General features: G+C 35.8%; 1 protein-coding gene across 1 annotated transcript; it reads left to right on the plus strand.

The window, feature by feature from the left end:
• Positions 1-3,850: 3,850 nt before the first annotated feature.
• On the plus strand, positions 3,851-14,453 carry LOC114409367 (COP9 signalosome complex subunit 6a-like). The gene is made up of 9 exons (XM_028372797.1): positions 3,851-4,365; positions 4,640-4,728; positions 9,126-9,219; positions 11,015-11,076; positions 11,186-11,264; positions 11,699-11,791; positions 12,613-12,713; positions 13,270-13,325; positions 13,962-14,453. The coding sequence occupies exons 1-9, from the start codon at positions 4,065-4,067 to the stop codon at positions 14,041-14,043; spliced, it is 957 nt and encodes a 318-aa protein (XP_028228598.1). The 5' UTR covers positions 3,851-4,064; the 3' UTR covers positions 14,044-14,453.
• The last annotated feature ends 367 nt before the right edge of the window (positions 14,454-14,820 follow it).

Genomic DNA, 14,820 nt, shown 5'->3' on the forward strand with positions numbered 1-14,820 from the left:
GGGAGGAATAACGAGAGCCAAAGAACACTTGGTTGGGAAGTCGGGTAACGCTGCATCTTGCAAGAAAACTCCACCAGATGTAGTCGAAGAGCTCAAGGGATATATGGCTAACAAAAAAAGTGGGACCACTTAAAGTAGTACTGGTACTAGTAATGTGCCAAATATAAGAGATTTTGAATTTGGTGAACCAATTGGATGTGATGGAAATGAAGATGAATTTGCAGACTCTTGCAATGCTACTGCTTTGGCTGCAAAGACAAAGTGTGAGACTAAAAAAGGACCAAGGGACAGGTTTTGTAAGAATCCATAAAATGCAATCAATTGGAGAAAAATGAAAATGTTGAGGCAAAGGAACATAAGAGAGTCAATGGATAAGAATGAAGTATTGAAGGTGCATTAATATATTGCTCGCTTTTTGGTACAAAGCTGATTTGTCATTCAACCTCATTAAATTGAAAAGCTTTGAGAATATGGTTGCATCCATTGGTCAATATGGGCCACATTTGTCCATTCCAAGCTATCATGATATCAGAGTTCCACTCCTGAAGAAGGAAGTTGAATACACTGAAAATTTGATGAAAGATCACAAGGAGCAATGGGTCAAGTATGGTTGTACTATTATGTCTGATGAAAGGACTGATCGGAAATAAAGATGCATCATTAATTTTTTGGTTAACTCTCAAGCTGGTACAATGTTTTTGAAGTCTGTTGATGGCCCTAATTTTGTGAAGACAGGTGAAAAACTTTTTGAGTTGCTTGATGCTATTGTGGAGGAAGTTGGAGAAGAGAACGTTGTTCAAGTTGTAACTAATAATGTAGCAACTATGTTTTAGCGGGTAAGTTGTTAGAGGACAAAAGGAAACATATTTATTGGACTGCTTATGCAGCCCATTGTATTGATTTGATGCTTGAAGACATTGGGAAGCTTCCCTTGTAGTTGGGTTTATCTATGCCCATTCTAATACCTTAAGCTTGTTGAGAAATTGTACAAACAAAAAGGAATTGCTGAGACATGCTATTACTAGATTTGCAACTTCTTATCTAACCTTGGAAAGGCTCCACAAAGAGAAAGCTAATATTAGAAAGATGTTTATTTCTAATGAATGGATCTTAAACAAGTTATCTAAGGAGCCTAAGGGGAAAGAAGCTGCAAAGGTAGTGCTCATGCCTTCTTTTTGGAATAGTGTGGTTTACACTCTTAAAGTCATGGCTCCACTTGTCAAAAATGCTTCATCTTGTGGATGGTGAAAGGAAACCAGTCATGGGCTATATTTATGAAGCAATGGACAAGGCAAAAGAAACAATTATCAAGTCTTTCAACAACAACGAAAGCAAGTACAAAGATGTGTTTGCAATCATTGATAAAAGATGGAATTATCAGCTTCATAGGCTATTACATGCAGCTGCCCACTTCTTAAATCCAGAGTTATTTTATGACAACACTGATTTGGAGTTTGATTTTGAGGTCACCAATGGACTGTTTGATTACATTAAGAAGTTGGTTCCACAATTTGATGTGCAACAGAAAATTCTGACTGAGTTGCATCTTTACAAGATTGGTGCTGAACACTTTGGTTCTGAGTTTGCAATGACTCAAAGGAAAACCCATTCTCCTAGTAAAAAACTTTTACCAAATGACAAATACTATACTATTTTTTTACGTATTAATGTTACAATTAAGAATTTTAAGTTATGCTCTTGGTTGGTATTGTAGCATATTGGTGGCGAATGTTTGGGTCATAAACTCCAAATTTGCAGAAGCTAACTATTAAAATTTTGAGTTTGACTTGCAGTGCTTAAGCATGTGAAAGAAATTGGAGTGTATTTGAGCAAGTAATTGTGACAAAACTCTAACTATGCTTTTTATTTAATTTTGATGGTCAAGTTTTATTTGGAGTGTATTTGAGATTGAGATCAAGATTTATTTGTTATGTTGTAGATTCATTCCAAAAAAAGAAATAGGTTTGAGCACAAGAAGTTGCATGATTTGGTGTTTGCCAAATACAACCAACAATTGAAGCAAAGATATAATGCTAGAGATGAAATTGATCCAATTTCTCTTAATGATATTGATGTGTGCAATGAATGGCTCGTGGGAGAGATGGATGAAGATGATGATAATGATGCTAGAAATGATTTGGTATTTGAAGATGATGATGCACTAAATTGGGCAACTGTGTATGAGGCTTCAGGGGTTGGAGAGTGTAGGATGTATACTAGGCGGAAAAAAGGGAAAGAAAGCAACCAACAAGTGTTGGTATTAGTCCTACTGCTGCTGCCCACACATCTAAAAAACAAGCAATGGTTGTTGGATCTTCATCAAGGAAGCAAAAAGAAATCCAAGAAAATGATGAAGATCTAGAGTTTGATGATATTGAACTTGAATCTGAAGAAGAAGAAATCATGGTTAATTTTGAGGCGTTTGATGGAGAAGAGGGAGAGGGAGATGCTCCATTACCTTATGATAACAATGAAGAAGATTATGTTGGGATTGGAGAAGATTATTAGAGCCTCAACCTTTACTTTGCACTTTGCATTATGTTTTTATCATTTTGTTATTTTGAACTCTTGAATGAGTTTATTTGGTGTTGGTTATTGTGTGAACTCATGAAACTTTTTTAGTTTATTTGAATGCAATCCATTGTTTTTTATTTTATTTTTTGTTTATATTTATTTTTCATCTATTATTTTGTTAATATTTATATGTACATATATGTATATATTTTATCCACCATGATGTCCGCCATTTGTCGCTACGCCATTTACTATATTTTTTTGGAGAATTTTTGACTTTCTATCATGAATCGTCATTTGCCATTAACAACATTGATAGATAGGTATAGAGTTTAGGCAAGTCTGCCATACAAGATTCTTACATTTGGCATTGACTTGACTTCCCATATTTTCTTCCAAATCAAATCTTGAGTGCGCCTTGTAGATTTAGCCTTTGTACTATACTTCATTCTTGCTATTTGGTGACAAGATTTGACGTTATAACTATCATCCTCACAATATTGCCATAATAGCATGTCAGGTTCATGTGAATAGCTAAGGGGTAGAGATAGAATAACATCCACTCTACTTGGAGAGAACAAATGATTCAACAAACTTATATTCCATCCCGTGCTGCCAATTAATAAGTTCTATCACCTGCATGCCTAGGCTAACAGAATCAAAATAGGGAATTCTAAGTCCTTGAAGATTAGGAATCCACCTATCCTTTGTTCACATTAACACTGTCACCAGTCCCTATTCTTAAATAACTTCCAACTTCCACAATCCATCGTGTTGCTTACATACTCAACCAAGCATGACTTGGTTTATATCCAATGTTTGCATCAAGTGGCATTCCTTGGGAACAATATCGATCCTTATACATCTTTGCCAACAAAGAATTTTTATTTAAAATTAGCCAACACCACTGCTTGGTCAGTGAACCAATTTAAATACTTTTATATAACGAAATTCCAATTCTTCACGTAACATCCTAAAATCTATTATGAATAAACATGTAATTTTTTTAAATTAATTTTTTAAAATGTTTTCATTAATCCAATTATGAAAACATTTTACTTTAACAAAACATGAGTAAACTTCTCCTTTCTTTTTATTCCTTTATACATATCACAAAAATATAAATCATTTTTCAAATTACAAACCATGCACTCTTCAATGCATTAAAAAAATTAATTAATCTTTATTTTTTTAATAATTTTTGTGATTGAATTTTCATAATTAATAAAATACTTAGTTTTATTAGTATCAAAACTAATAATAAATTAATGAAAAACTTTTATTGGGCCATTTGATGTCATGGTTTTAGCTTTCAAAAGATGGGACAGTAGTAGTATAGTAGCCATCAACACGACACAAGCACAGAAGAGTGTTTGTAAAACGTCATATCTATCCACTCACTCACTGTCTAGTGTGTGATATGACATGATATGATATTGATATTACTTGGGGGGTAAATTCTGAGGAAGAAGAAACCCTAACAAACCTAAACTCCGATTAAATTTGAATCGTTAAACCCTAAACCCCCAAATTGATTCATTCCGTTGGTCATGGCTTCTTCATCGAGTAGCGGATTGACGTTCAAGCTGCACCCTCTGGTGATCGTAAACATCTCGGACCACTACACCAGGGTCAAGTCTCAGATGAACCCAACCCACGCGCCAACGCACAACAACAACAACGCCAACGGCGGCGACGGCGTCGTTTCGCCGCTCTCCCCGCGGGTCTATGGCTGCGTCATAGGGGTCCAGAAGGGCCGCACCGTGGAGATCTTCAACAGCTTCGAACTCCTCTACGATCCTTCCTCCCACTCCCTCGATCGCACCTTCCTCGAGAAGAAGCAAGAACTCTGTTCAGTATTCCTTTCTCTCTCAACTTTTTCAATTTTTAATTTCAATTTTTATGCAATTGTGACTGCATTTGACAGCAATTTGAAACCTTGAACGACCTTGATCTAACAATGCCCTTTTTGATTTATAATTTCGATGTGGCGTTAAATTCTGAAATTCGGTTTTATTTATTTAAGCATTATTTTTTTCTCTCTATCAAAATTGTTTTATTTATTCATTTAAGTTTCTGGAGGTGTTGATTTTATTGGAAGCTGATTTTTTTTTTTTTTCTTCAGATAAGAAGGTGTTCCCGCACTTCTATATACTGGGGTGGTATTCGACTGGGAGTGATGCAGAGGAATCAGACATGCATATTCACAAAGCTGTAAGTTTGCGTTATTGCAATTTGTCTTAATGTAAGCATGCCTGTGAATAGAATTGGTAGGTTGCTTTAGGTTCATGAGGGAATTTTAGTAAATTGTTTAGATGATGAAGGAGTGAAATGAGGAGGTTTTGATGCTTATGAGGACTTTAGATGTGGAGTGTTATTGTTCGAGTTCAATTTACATGGAAGAGGAATAGCTGCTTGCTTGAAGATTGTTTTATTTGGATATATGCTTTTGAAGAAGCATATGATAAAGAGAGTTAAGCTCTAGATTAAGATGGGCTAAGGAGGAAGCAAATGAAAGTTTATTCTGGTTAAAATAGTTGTCACCATGTAGAATTAATATGGCTTTTTGCATCCCTGTTCTCCTCTCCCCACAATGGAAGGACTCAATTCCATAGTCAGCTCTTTCTTTTCACTGTGGCATCCATAGCTCCTTTCTTCTCAAATCACACACTTTTCCTTTCTTTCTTATTTCTTCAAGATCCTTGTCTACACACCATTAGGAACAGTGCCACCTCAAGTTTTTTTTTTTTTTGATCTCAATGTTTTTCCTAACACCGAAATCTCTGTGCTGAACATTCTTTCCGCCTGTTCTCTGAATTTCATTGCTACTTAAGGTTTGGGACTATCACTCTTGGTCTTCACATTAGCCTCTTGGTAGTTGCTTTTCTGCTTTGGTTTATTTGACTACCATGTATCTGCCTCTTGGGAGATTTATCCTAACTAAGTTTGTTACCTTTGACTGTCAATTTTTACCTGGTTTTCTTACTAATTGACAATGTGTTTGGGGACCATTTCATAACTGTCTGTCATCCCTTGGAGCTTGCAACATATTTTGCGTGGATGGAATATCTGTATGCTCCTCAGTTTTTTAATGGCTTCTGTAGCATCACCTCTTCCAAACTAACCATTGATTTTGGCCTAGTTTTATCAATGGCGGATAGCGGAACATGGCAGAAGGCTGAAGTTCCGCCATATGAACATGCCATTGTGCCTTATGGCATGTCTTCCTTCACATATTGCCTATGACAATTGGCAAAAAGTCTTACACGCCATTCTGCCGTGGCCATTATTTAACAGCACTATTTTGGCCCAACTCCTTTTCTCTTTATTGACTTCCTTTCCCCCTTCTCAGAGCAGAATTGATCACAGCTCATCTATTTTTTCTGATGTGCCTTGTGAAACTTTTCCAGGTCTAGATGTAGTAGTATCTCTGGTCAAACATACTTTGGTTGCTGATATTAGTGCATTAATTAATGGGAAATGTTTTTGAAATGTGGGGCTGTTTAGATCTCTAACTCTACATCATAATATTTATGGAAAAATTCATTGGAAGCTGAAGAAAAAGGGTTATTTAGTGTGAAAAGTTTATAAATTATAACATATGCAAATTATGAGTTGTCGCTTTTTCCATTGCAGACCATTAGCCTCACTATAATATTCTGTATTCAAGAGCAAGAAATTTAGTTATTTTCAATTGTATAGCTATGTATATGTATATTTATATATGGTGAGGAAGTAGCCGATCATGTGTCTGTTCATTTTCTAGGTTACTTACTGCCTTTGGCACCTGTTCTTAGTAAATTTGCTTCTTGTATAATGGATATTACGTCTAGCAGATGTGAAGGGCTTAATTTATATAATTGAAACTTGTATTATTTTTTCCTTCTATGTTTCCTAGTGTGGGATTTTCATGCTCTATGGTCTGTTATGAGACCTTACTTCACTGTTATTACAAAGTGTTATCCTATGTTGTCAATCGTGGGCGTCGTGGCCGCTATCGCGGCGGAGCAGAGCGGCATGGCCCCCATCCGCGACGGGAATGGACGTAGCGGCGCGGTTCAACGTCGCTGTTGGCGCGGCTGCTATCGCGGCGGAGCGGCGCGGGATCTGGACTGGATTTTTGCGCCGCTACATTGAAGCCGTGGAAATTCCGAAAACCCTAGCGCGTTGCTGCTCTCCACACCTGCGAGGCTGCGACACCGGCGAGCGCCGCCACCTCCACCACGCCCAGGAGCACGCTGCGAGTCTGCGAGACTGTTCGTACCTTTCTTTCCCAAGCGACTCTGCGACACCGTTTCCTTGCTTGAGCTGATTTAGGGACTGGGGAAGTGAAGATGGCAATGGTAGGCGTGAGGGCAGGGGATTGGACAAGACAGAGAGAAACACGTTGAGAGTTTGTGTTCCTTGATGCCACGGAACGCATAATCATTATACAGTGAACATCACTGTGAAATAGGATTTTAGTCCTTTAGAGTTTTTTTTAGTTCCTATTTTTACTTTATTAATATTAAATTATGATGTTACAATAATATTCACAACTCATTGACTTACCGTACACGTCCCCTGATGTGTATATTTTTTTTAGTAAATTATATTTTAAAATTTGTATCTATTTAAAATAATGAATGACAGATTAATGGATGAAATATTTAAAAATATAATTTATAAAAAAAATCTAAATATATGTAATAATAACGTGATAAGTTAATGAGATGTGTATATGGTGTTAAGTCATTTACTAGTAACTAGATTTCATCCTTCTGTGGTGCATGTGGAGTCACAGCTAGAGAGATAAAATAAGATCTGTTAAAATTAAATTAAAATCTTAAGTTCTTTCATTAGAATAAAAATATTGGTAAGTCTCTAATGATTTAGCTTAAGAGGGATTAAGGCTTTAAGCCCTTTATTTGTTTGACTTTTTACTTTATGTTTTGTAACTTTTGTTTAAGTAACTATGTTTTCAGTTATTTTTCTGTTTTTGAACTTATATATATACAACAACAACAACAACGCCTTATCCCACTAGGTGGGGTCGGCTACATGGATCAACTTTCGCCATAATGTTCTATCAAGTATCATACTTCTATCCAAATCATTAAGTTCGAGATCCTTTTTGATAACCTCTCTTATAGTCTTTTTGGGTCTTCCTCTGCCTCGAATTGTTTGTCTTCTCTCCATCTGGTCTACTCTCCTCACTACAGAGTCTACCGGTCTTCTCTCTACATGCCCAAACCACCTAAGTCTATTTTCCACCATCTTCTCTACAATAGGCGCTACTCCAACCCTCTCTCTAATAGCTTCGTTTCTAATTTTATCCTGTCGAGTCTTACCACACATCCACCGCAACATCCTCATCTCCGCTACACCTACTTTATTCTCATGTTGGCTCTTGACCGCCCAACATTCTGTTCCGTACAAAATCGCCGGTCTTACCGCAGTCCGATAAAACTTTCCCTTTAGCTTGATCGGTACCTTTGCATCACATAACACCCCCGATGCTTTTCTCCATTTCATCCATCCTGCTTGAATGCGATGATTCACATCCCCTTCAATTTCCCCATCATCCTGTATTACAGACCCAAGATATTTAAACCGTGTGACTTGAGGGATAATATGGTCTCCTATTTTCACCTCTGAGTTAGAAACCCTCCTTCTTTTGTTGAACTTACATTCCATATACTCCGATTTGCTTCTGCTTAGGCGAAAGCCATGTGTTTCTAGAGCTCGTCTCCAAGTTTCCAACCTCTCATTCAACTCCTCCCTCGACTCTCCAAGGAGGACTATGTCATCTGCAAAAAGCATGCATCTCGGCGCTATCTCTTGGATTTGTTCCGTGAGGACATCCAGAATTAAGGTAAAAAGGTAGGGGCTAAGGGTTGACCCTTGATGCAAACCAATTGTGATGGGAAAACCGTCTGACTCTCTACCCTGTGTCCTAACACTAGTCGATACCCTATCATACATATCTTGGATAGCTCGAATATATGCAACCCTAACCCCTTTCTTCTCTAGAGCTTTCCACAAATTCTCTCTAGGCACTCTATCATACGCTTTCTCCAAGTCAATAAAAATCAAGTGCAAGTCTTGTTGGGCCATGCGATATTGCTCCATCACCCGCCGTAATAAATAAATCGCTTCCATGGTCGACCTTCCCGGCATGAAACCAAATTGATTCTCAGTAACTTGAGTCTCCTTTCTTAATCTCCGTTCGATCACTCTTTCCCATAATTTCATGGTATGACTCATGAGCTTGATTCCCCTATATACATATTATTAATTATTTAACATATATAAAAAAACATTAGAATAGCGGTCATCCCACTATCTGCTATCCCGCTATCCCACTTTTGGGGTCGGCTGCTCCGCTACGCCGGTATTGACAACTATGGTGTTATCACTATGTTTAATGTAGTTTCCTTTTATGCTTTATTATAGCTTCTATTTTGTACAGTTTAATGATATTTCCCTGGTTTAGATTTCAATTTACATAATTTACAAATTTGTGCCTTTGTTCATCTGAAATTCTCTTTCAGTGATTTATTCAGAAATCAAATACATTCAAATTCAAGAATCTTTAGTTTCTGATTATATCTGGACCTCTGCTGTAACAGTTGATGGATATCAATGAAAGTCCAGTTTATGTTCTTCTCAATCCTTCTATCAATCATTCTCAGAAGGATCTACCTGTCAGTATTTTTGAAAGTGGTACGTAATCTCCATCATTGTGTTATTTAGTATGTGATTGTTTTTTCAACCACAGTTGCAAAAATGAAAAAACATTAACAAGGAAAGAACTTTAGTTACTTGCACTGTATTTCCATTCTTTTATTTTTTAATAAAAACTTCGTACCCCATTGCCCAGAGGCTCTTCGCTATGCAAAGGTATGGGGGAGGGATATTGTATTTGCTTAAAAGAATAAATTTTATTTGCTTATGGTTTAAGCACAATGTTAAATGAACATGATCCACTGCATTGACACCTAGATGTAGTGAAAAATAAGCAAAGGGTCCTGCTTTTTTGTGAGAAATTGTGGGTAAAGGAGTTAGTTCATGGGAGGAGGATTCGTTTTGGAACATGGAATGTAGTTGCACTAACAGGTATATCAATGGAAATAGTAGACACTCTGATTAGGAGGATAAATTCTGTGTGTCCATAAGAAACCAATTGGATAGAATCATAGAAGAAAATGCAAAGGGACAAGACACATCTAGTTATAAGTTGGGGTACACTGACATAATTAATCAAGAAATGGGTGGGTATAATTGTAGAACATGGTAGTAAGTATCACATGATTCACGATAGGATACAAGTGATTTGATTCGATTCGATTCACAATTCTGGCGACGCGAATCGTTCTGTATTGTTTTTGTATCTGAATTGCAAGCTGAATCGTTCGTATCGCACGAGAATCGTGATCTTTGTGTGAATCGTCTGATTCTTGAAAAAATGGGTCGCACCCTAAAAAAACCTTTATTTTTTGTGAAATCTTATGTAAAAATGGGGGGAAACAGCTGATCTGCTCCCCCCAAGAAGCAATTTCCAAAGAACAAAGCTATCTCCTTTGTGTGAGACAAAGCACATGTCTCCTTCCTCCATTTTTGCGACCCACCTCTCCTTTAGGCGGAGTGGGCTCACAGGGTTGCACTGCAGTTCTACATCTTCTGTTCCACTCATGGTTTCACTGGCTGGTAGTGAGCTGAGGAGAGGGATGACCAGATTCACATACCTAAACCTAAACGACAGCGTATTCTGAATTGTTTTAGTATGTCAGGTAACTTTTGTTGTGTTCAAGACAAAGACCATGACTTTGGGCCGTTAGGTAACTTTGGGCCGTCAGTTATATTGGTCACTTTTAATCATAAGACTTTTCTAATCTCTTTTAATCAAAATATAAAAAAATCGAAAGTAAAATCTAGATTTATTATAATCAAGTTTTATTTTCTTATTAAATTTAAATAATGATATTTTCTAATAAAGATACTTTGAAACTAAAATTAAAATTATTGAGACTAACATGTCACTTTCTGATTCACACTTTGTATCCCAATTCAGCTATCATGTTGTAGAAAAGTGTTGGAGGAGTGATGTTGTGGATGTAAAAAGGTTAGGAGATTGGATCAAGTTCTAAAGCTTGTAGTGGAAGGGGAGACCTTCGATATGATGAGTACTTATACACCTCAGGTATGATTAGAAGAGCACTGTGAAATAAAATTTTGGAGGATTTAGAAGCTTTAGTCCACAGGGAATACCATTACGAGAATAAGATTTTCTTAGGAGGGGATCTAAATGGTCATGTAGGGAGAACATCTAGAGGATATGAGGGTTCATATGGGGTTTATGATCTAGGAGAAGGAAATGTAGAAGATAAATCTATCCTAGATTTCTTATTAGCTCATGACTTCACAATAGCCAACACTTTATTTTTTGGTGTTGTTTTGTCTGCTTACTGTACTAAGGAAATTAATTGTGTTATTGCTGGTGCTGGCTATTACAATACAGAACTGCATGTCATAGATGGGATTCCACAACTTATCTTTGTTCGCTCAAGCTATACTATTGAGGTTGGGTTTTGTGACTTCTGCTATCCCTTTTCACATTTTAAATCACTGTTTCTCAATTAATTGATTCACTTGGATTCCCTTCTCTCTCCCTCCTCATGCTTTGCTGAAGACTGTTGAAGCAGAACGAATATCAGTTGATCATGTTGCTCATCTTAAGCCATCTGATGGTGGTTCAGCTGCTACACAATGTAAGTGTTTTTCTAGACTCTTCTTTGCATTATATCTTTATTATCTTTCATTAAGCCTTTGGAGTAGGGGAAGTGTTTGATTTCTGTTCTGATTGTCAGGTAATTATACCTATGTTGTATTCTTCTATTGAATTGTATATAGCTTGTCATGAGTTTGAATAATAGGGGAGGGTTGTCTTGGGCAGTTAATAGCAAACATGAAATTTTGTTGAATTTGACTAAAGCCAGTGAAGGTTTCAGTAAGTAAAGCAGCTTAAATTGGAAGATATTCAAATTAAAACGAGTAGAGGAAGATCAAAATTTATTGAATTTAGATTTTTTTAAAGCCCAATGGTGTTGATTGATGCATGTAAGTGACTCCACCTAGTGGGGTAAGGTGTGGGTTTTTTTAGTTGTATTGCATGTATCTAATATTCCATGTTTTCTTAATGCAGTGGCTGCTCACCTTACTGGAATACACAGTGCCATCAAAATGCTTCATAGCAGAATAAAGGTGCTACATCACTATCTTCTTGCAATGCAAAAAGGTATGAGGTTATTCTTTCTGCAAAAATAGCATTTGAAAATAAAATATTATTTGTTATTAGAAATCTTTCAAGTCTTATAAAAAATATTATTCTTTTGATATGTCAATTCCTTAAGCTTTTCAAGTTGTTAATTCCTTACTAATAGTGTTTAAAGAGATAAATAAATAAAAGTAATACTTAAGTGTCTGACTAAGTTTCAAATTATATATTTTTTTATTATTGCAAAAAGAGGGTGATTTGAAATAAAATCTTTGGCATATAATTATAAGCTGGATTAGCTTGATAAGTTTGAGACCAGATTCTGATTGAAATTATAATAGATTGATGATTAATGATTAGGGTTTAGGTGAATCACAGTAGTAGAATTTTCTATAGTTATAACTGCCGTATATCTTTGTATATGTCTTCCCCCAAGTTTAGCAAATTAGATACTCTGTTATGAATTATGATATGACCACTCCATGAATTCTCTAAAGTTTTGAAATAAACTCTTTTATGAGGTGTCTTTCTGTTGAGTTTCTTTCTCAAAGGCCTCTTTTTAACTTGAGAAATGCACCAAAACATTTTTCTTATGAAAATCTTAAACAATTATTTGATTTTTTTTAAACATGATTTTTTAAAGTCAGATCCTGTTTCAGCAGCATCACATGGTTTTGAGTATTTATGTTTATATTCCCCAAATCACAGGTTCAAAACAATATAATACGTGCTCAGTGATTCCGTGAACAACATTTCCTTTTCGCGCTTCAACTATAAATTATACATGTTCATATATTGAAACTCCAATAAATAAGATCATTAACCTTACTGTTTAAAAGCAGGTGATGTTCCTTGCGAGAATTCACTATTAAGACAAGTGTCAAGTCTCCTGAGAAGATTGCCTGCTATTGAATCTGGCAAATTTCAAGATGATTTCTTGATGGTGAGTGTGTTCTGGTCTGAATTTTGGACTTAATGGCATGCCTGTTGTGTGTTGAAATTAGCCTTTGCATGTAAAATGGGGAAAGAGGGTCAGTTAACTTGGTTCCCATTGTTATGGTTTCAGACTTGTACTTTCTTATTTGGAATTATTTGTGCAACCATCATGAACTGTGACGAGTGACCCTTCTAGAGAGTGGACCTTATGGCTTCCAAAATCCTAATTATAAAACATATTTGGAAGAAGTGAAAGCTACGGGTGCAGGTCTTTGTATTAATATTAAGTACACCAGGCTAGCAGTAATTATATAATGTGCGAAAGGTATTAAGTGTAATATGCATGTGATTAATGTACACTAGGCACTGGTACAATTATATGAGGACTCTTTGCTCTATGCAATTTTATTATATAGCTAAATAATGATATTCAAGTTGGTTGTGTCGAAGGTTTCATATTGCTGTAAAATTTGAGCTATGTTGTGAGCTTAATATCGTAATTAAGGAAGTATAAATGCTTATGTAAATTTTTCTTTAGCTTACAACATCTTTTTTCCTTGTAGGAGTACAATGACACCTTATTGATTAGTTACCTGGCAATGCTGACCAACTGCTCAAGGTATTATGCGCTTTTTGTCTTGTTTTTATTTTTCCAGGTTTTGTAATTTTTGTTTTTTTTCCCCTTTTATAACAAAAAGGCTCATAGTGTTCTTTTAGCCAAACTTCCTTGAAAATAAGTGTGGTGGGGCCAATTTTGATAGTTATCTAATGAAGCAAATAGTTAGAAACACCACAACCAGAGATTCCTGTAAGCTTTTCTTCCATTTAGCTCTGCTTGCCTTCGCTGTACCTGTACAATTCAGAAGGACAATAAGAAGCTTCTTCTGTTAGAGATACTTGCTGGGGGAGGATGTTTGAGTCAATTGAGTAGGGTCTTCAGTTTATATATATGAATGGATTCTTTTATGTCATTATTTTCGAACTTTGAACTTACATCCAATCGTGCGTAAATCCTCCCTGTTAGTCTTGTCTAATGATCTTAAACAATTTCTTCACTTTTTACTATATAGAAAATGTTGACTGGTGGGTTGGGATTGACTGCCCCGCTGACAGTAATATTATCTCCATGTTTCCCAAGATGTTTACATATATTTTTCAAGAAAAGAAATGTGAACACTATGTTAGTTCAGAAGTGTAACCTTGAAATGCTTATGATATTGATATATATTCTTTTTTGTCTTTTGTCTTGGTGTAGTGCTATGAATGAACTGGTGGACAAATTTAATATTGCGTATGATAGGCATAGCAGAAGGGGTGGACGAACTGCTTTTATGTGAGAGCTGCTTGGTTGCTTATTTCTGGCGGACATCCTCAAGGCACTTTTCCAACTAGGCATATATATATATATATATATATATATATATATAACTCTTTGCTGGTTAGGCACATGTTATTGAAGCATAGTATTGCTTTGATTTGAAGAGAATATGGAGAGGAAAAAAATGGCAAGTCACCATATGACTGCCCCCTCCAAAGAAAAAAGAGAAAATGGTATTTGTTTTTGCATTTCTATAACAAGTTTGCGATGTAGAGGGGGACAAAAGAGTTCAAGGACATGATGTGAAGTTTCATTGTGATTCTTTGTTGAGTCACCATCCTTCATTTTCGTGCTTTGTGGCCAAATTCTTTTTGCATGTCTTGGATGAATAGAACTTTTACTAGGTTAAGTGTCATGGGAATTTGTTGACATCGGTGTGACTCCAGAAAAATGGTTTTAAAATTTCAAAGCAGTAATTATTTAATTGACAATTTTTTAAAAACTCTGACCCAACATTATGTCACTTCTCCCTTGGTATTTATGAAATAGATAAATAAATAGATAAAACTGAGAAAATCTCGAATCAAATATATTTTCTTTGATTAGATTAATTGTGGAAAGATTATTTCAACTATTAATTATTGATATAATTGGTTATATAAAATAGGTTTTATGTTTGAATGTTAGTAATAAATCGAATTATTTTTTAATATTTTAAATCAAACTAAAGAATGAAAAAGAATAATATCATTGATTCTACAAAGTATGCTTTTGAAGGCTTACATGTACATGTTCA

This window comes from Glycine soja, chromosome 4 (genome assembly GCF_004193775.1).
Source record: "Glycine soja cultivar W05 chromosome 4, ASM419377v2, whole genome shotgun sequence".
Lineage (NCBI taxonomy): Eukaryota > Viridiplantae > Streptophyta > Magnoliopsida > Fabales > Fabaceae > Glycine > Glycine soja.

Coding starts and splice junctions, on each gene's coding strand:
- LOC114409367 (XM_028372797.1), top strand. CDS start 4,065: ATGGCTTCTTCATCGAGTAGCGGATTGACGTTCAAGCTGCACCCTCTG. Junction 12,714..13,269: donor TTCAAGATGATTTCTTGATG/GTGAGTGTGTTC, acceptor TTTTCCTTGTAG/GAGTACAATGACACCTTATT. Junction 13,326..13,961: donor ATGCTGACCAACTGCTCAAG/GTATTATGCGCT, acceptor GTCTTGGTGTAG/TGCTATGAATGAACTGGTGG.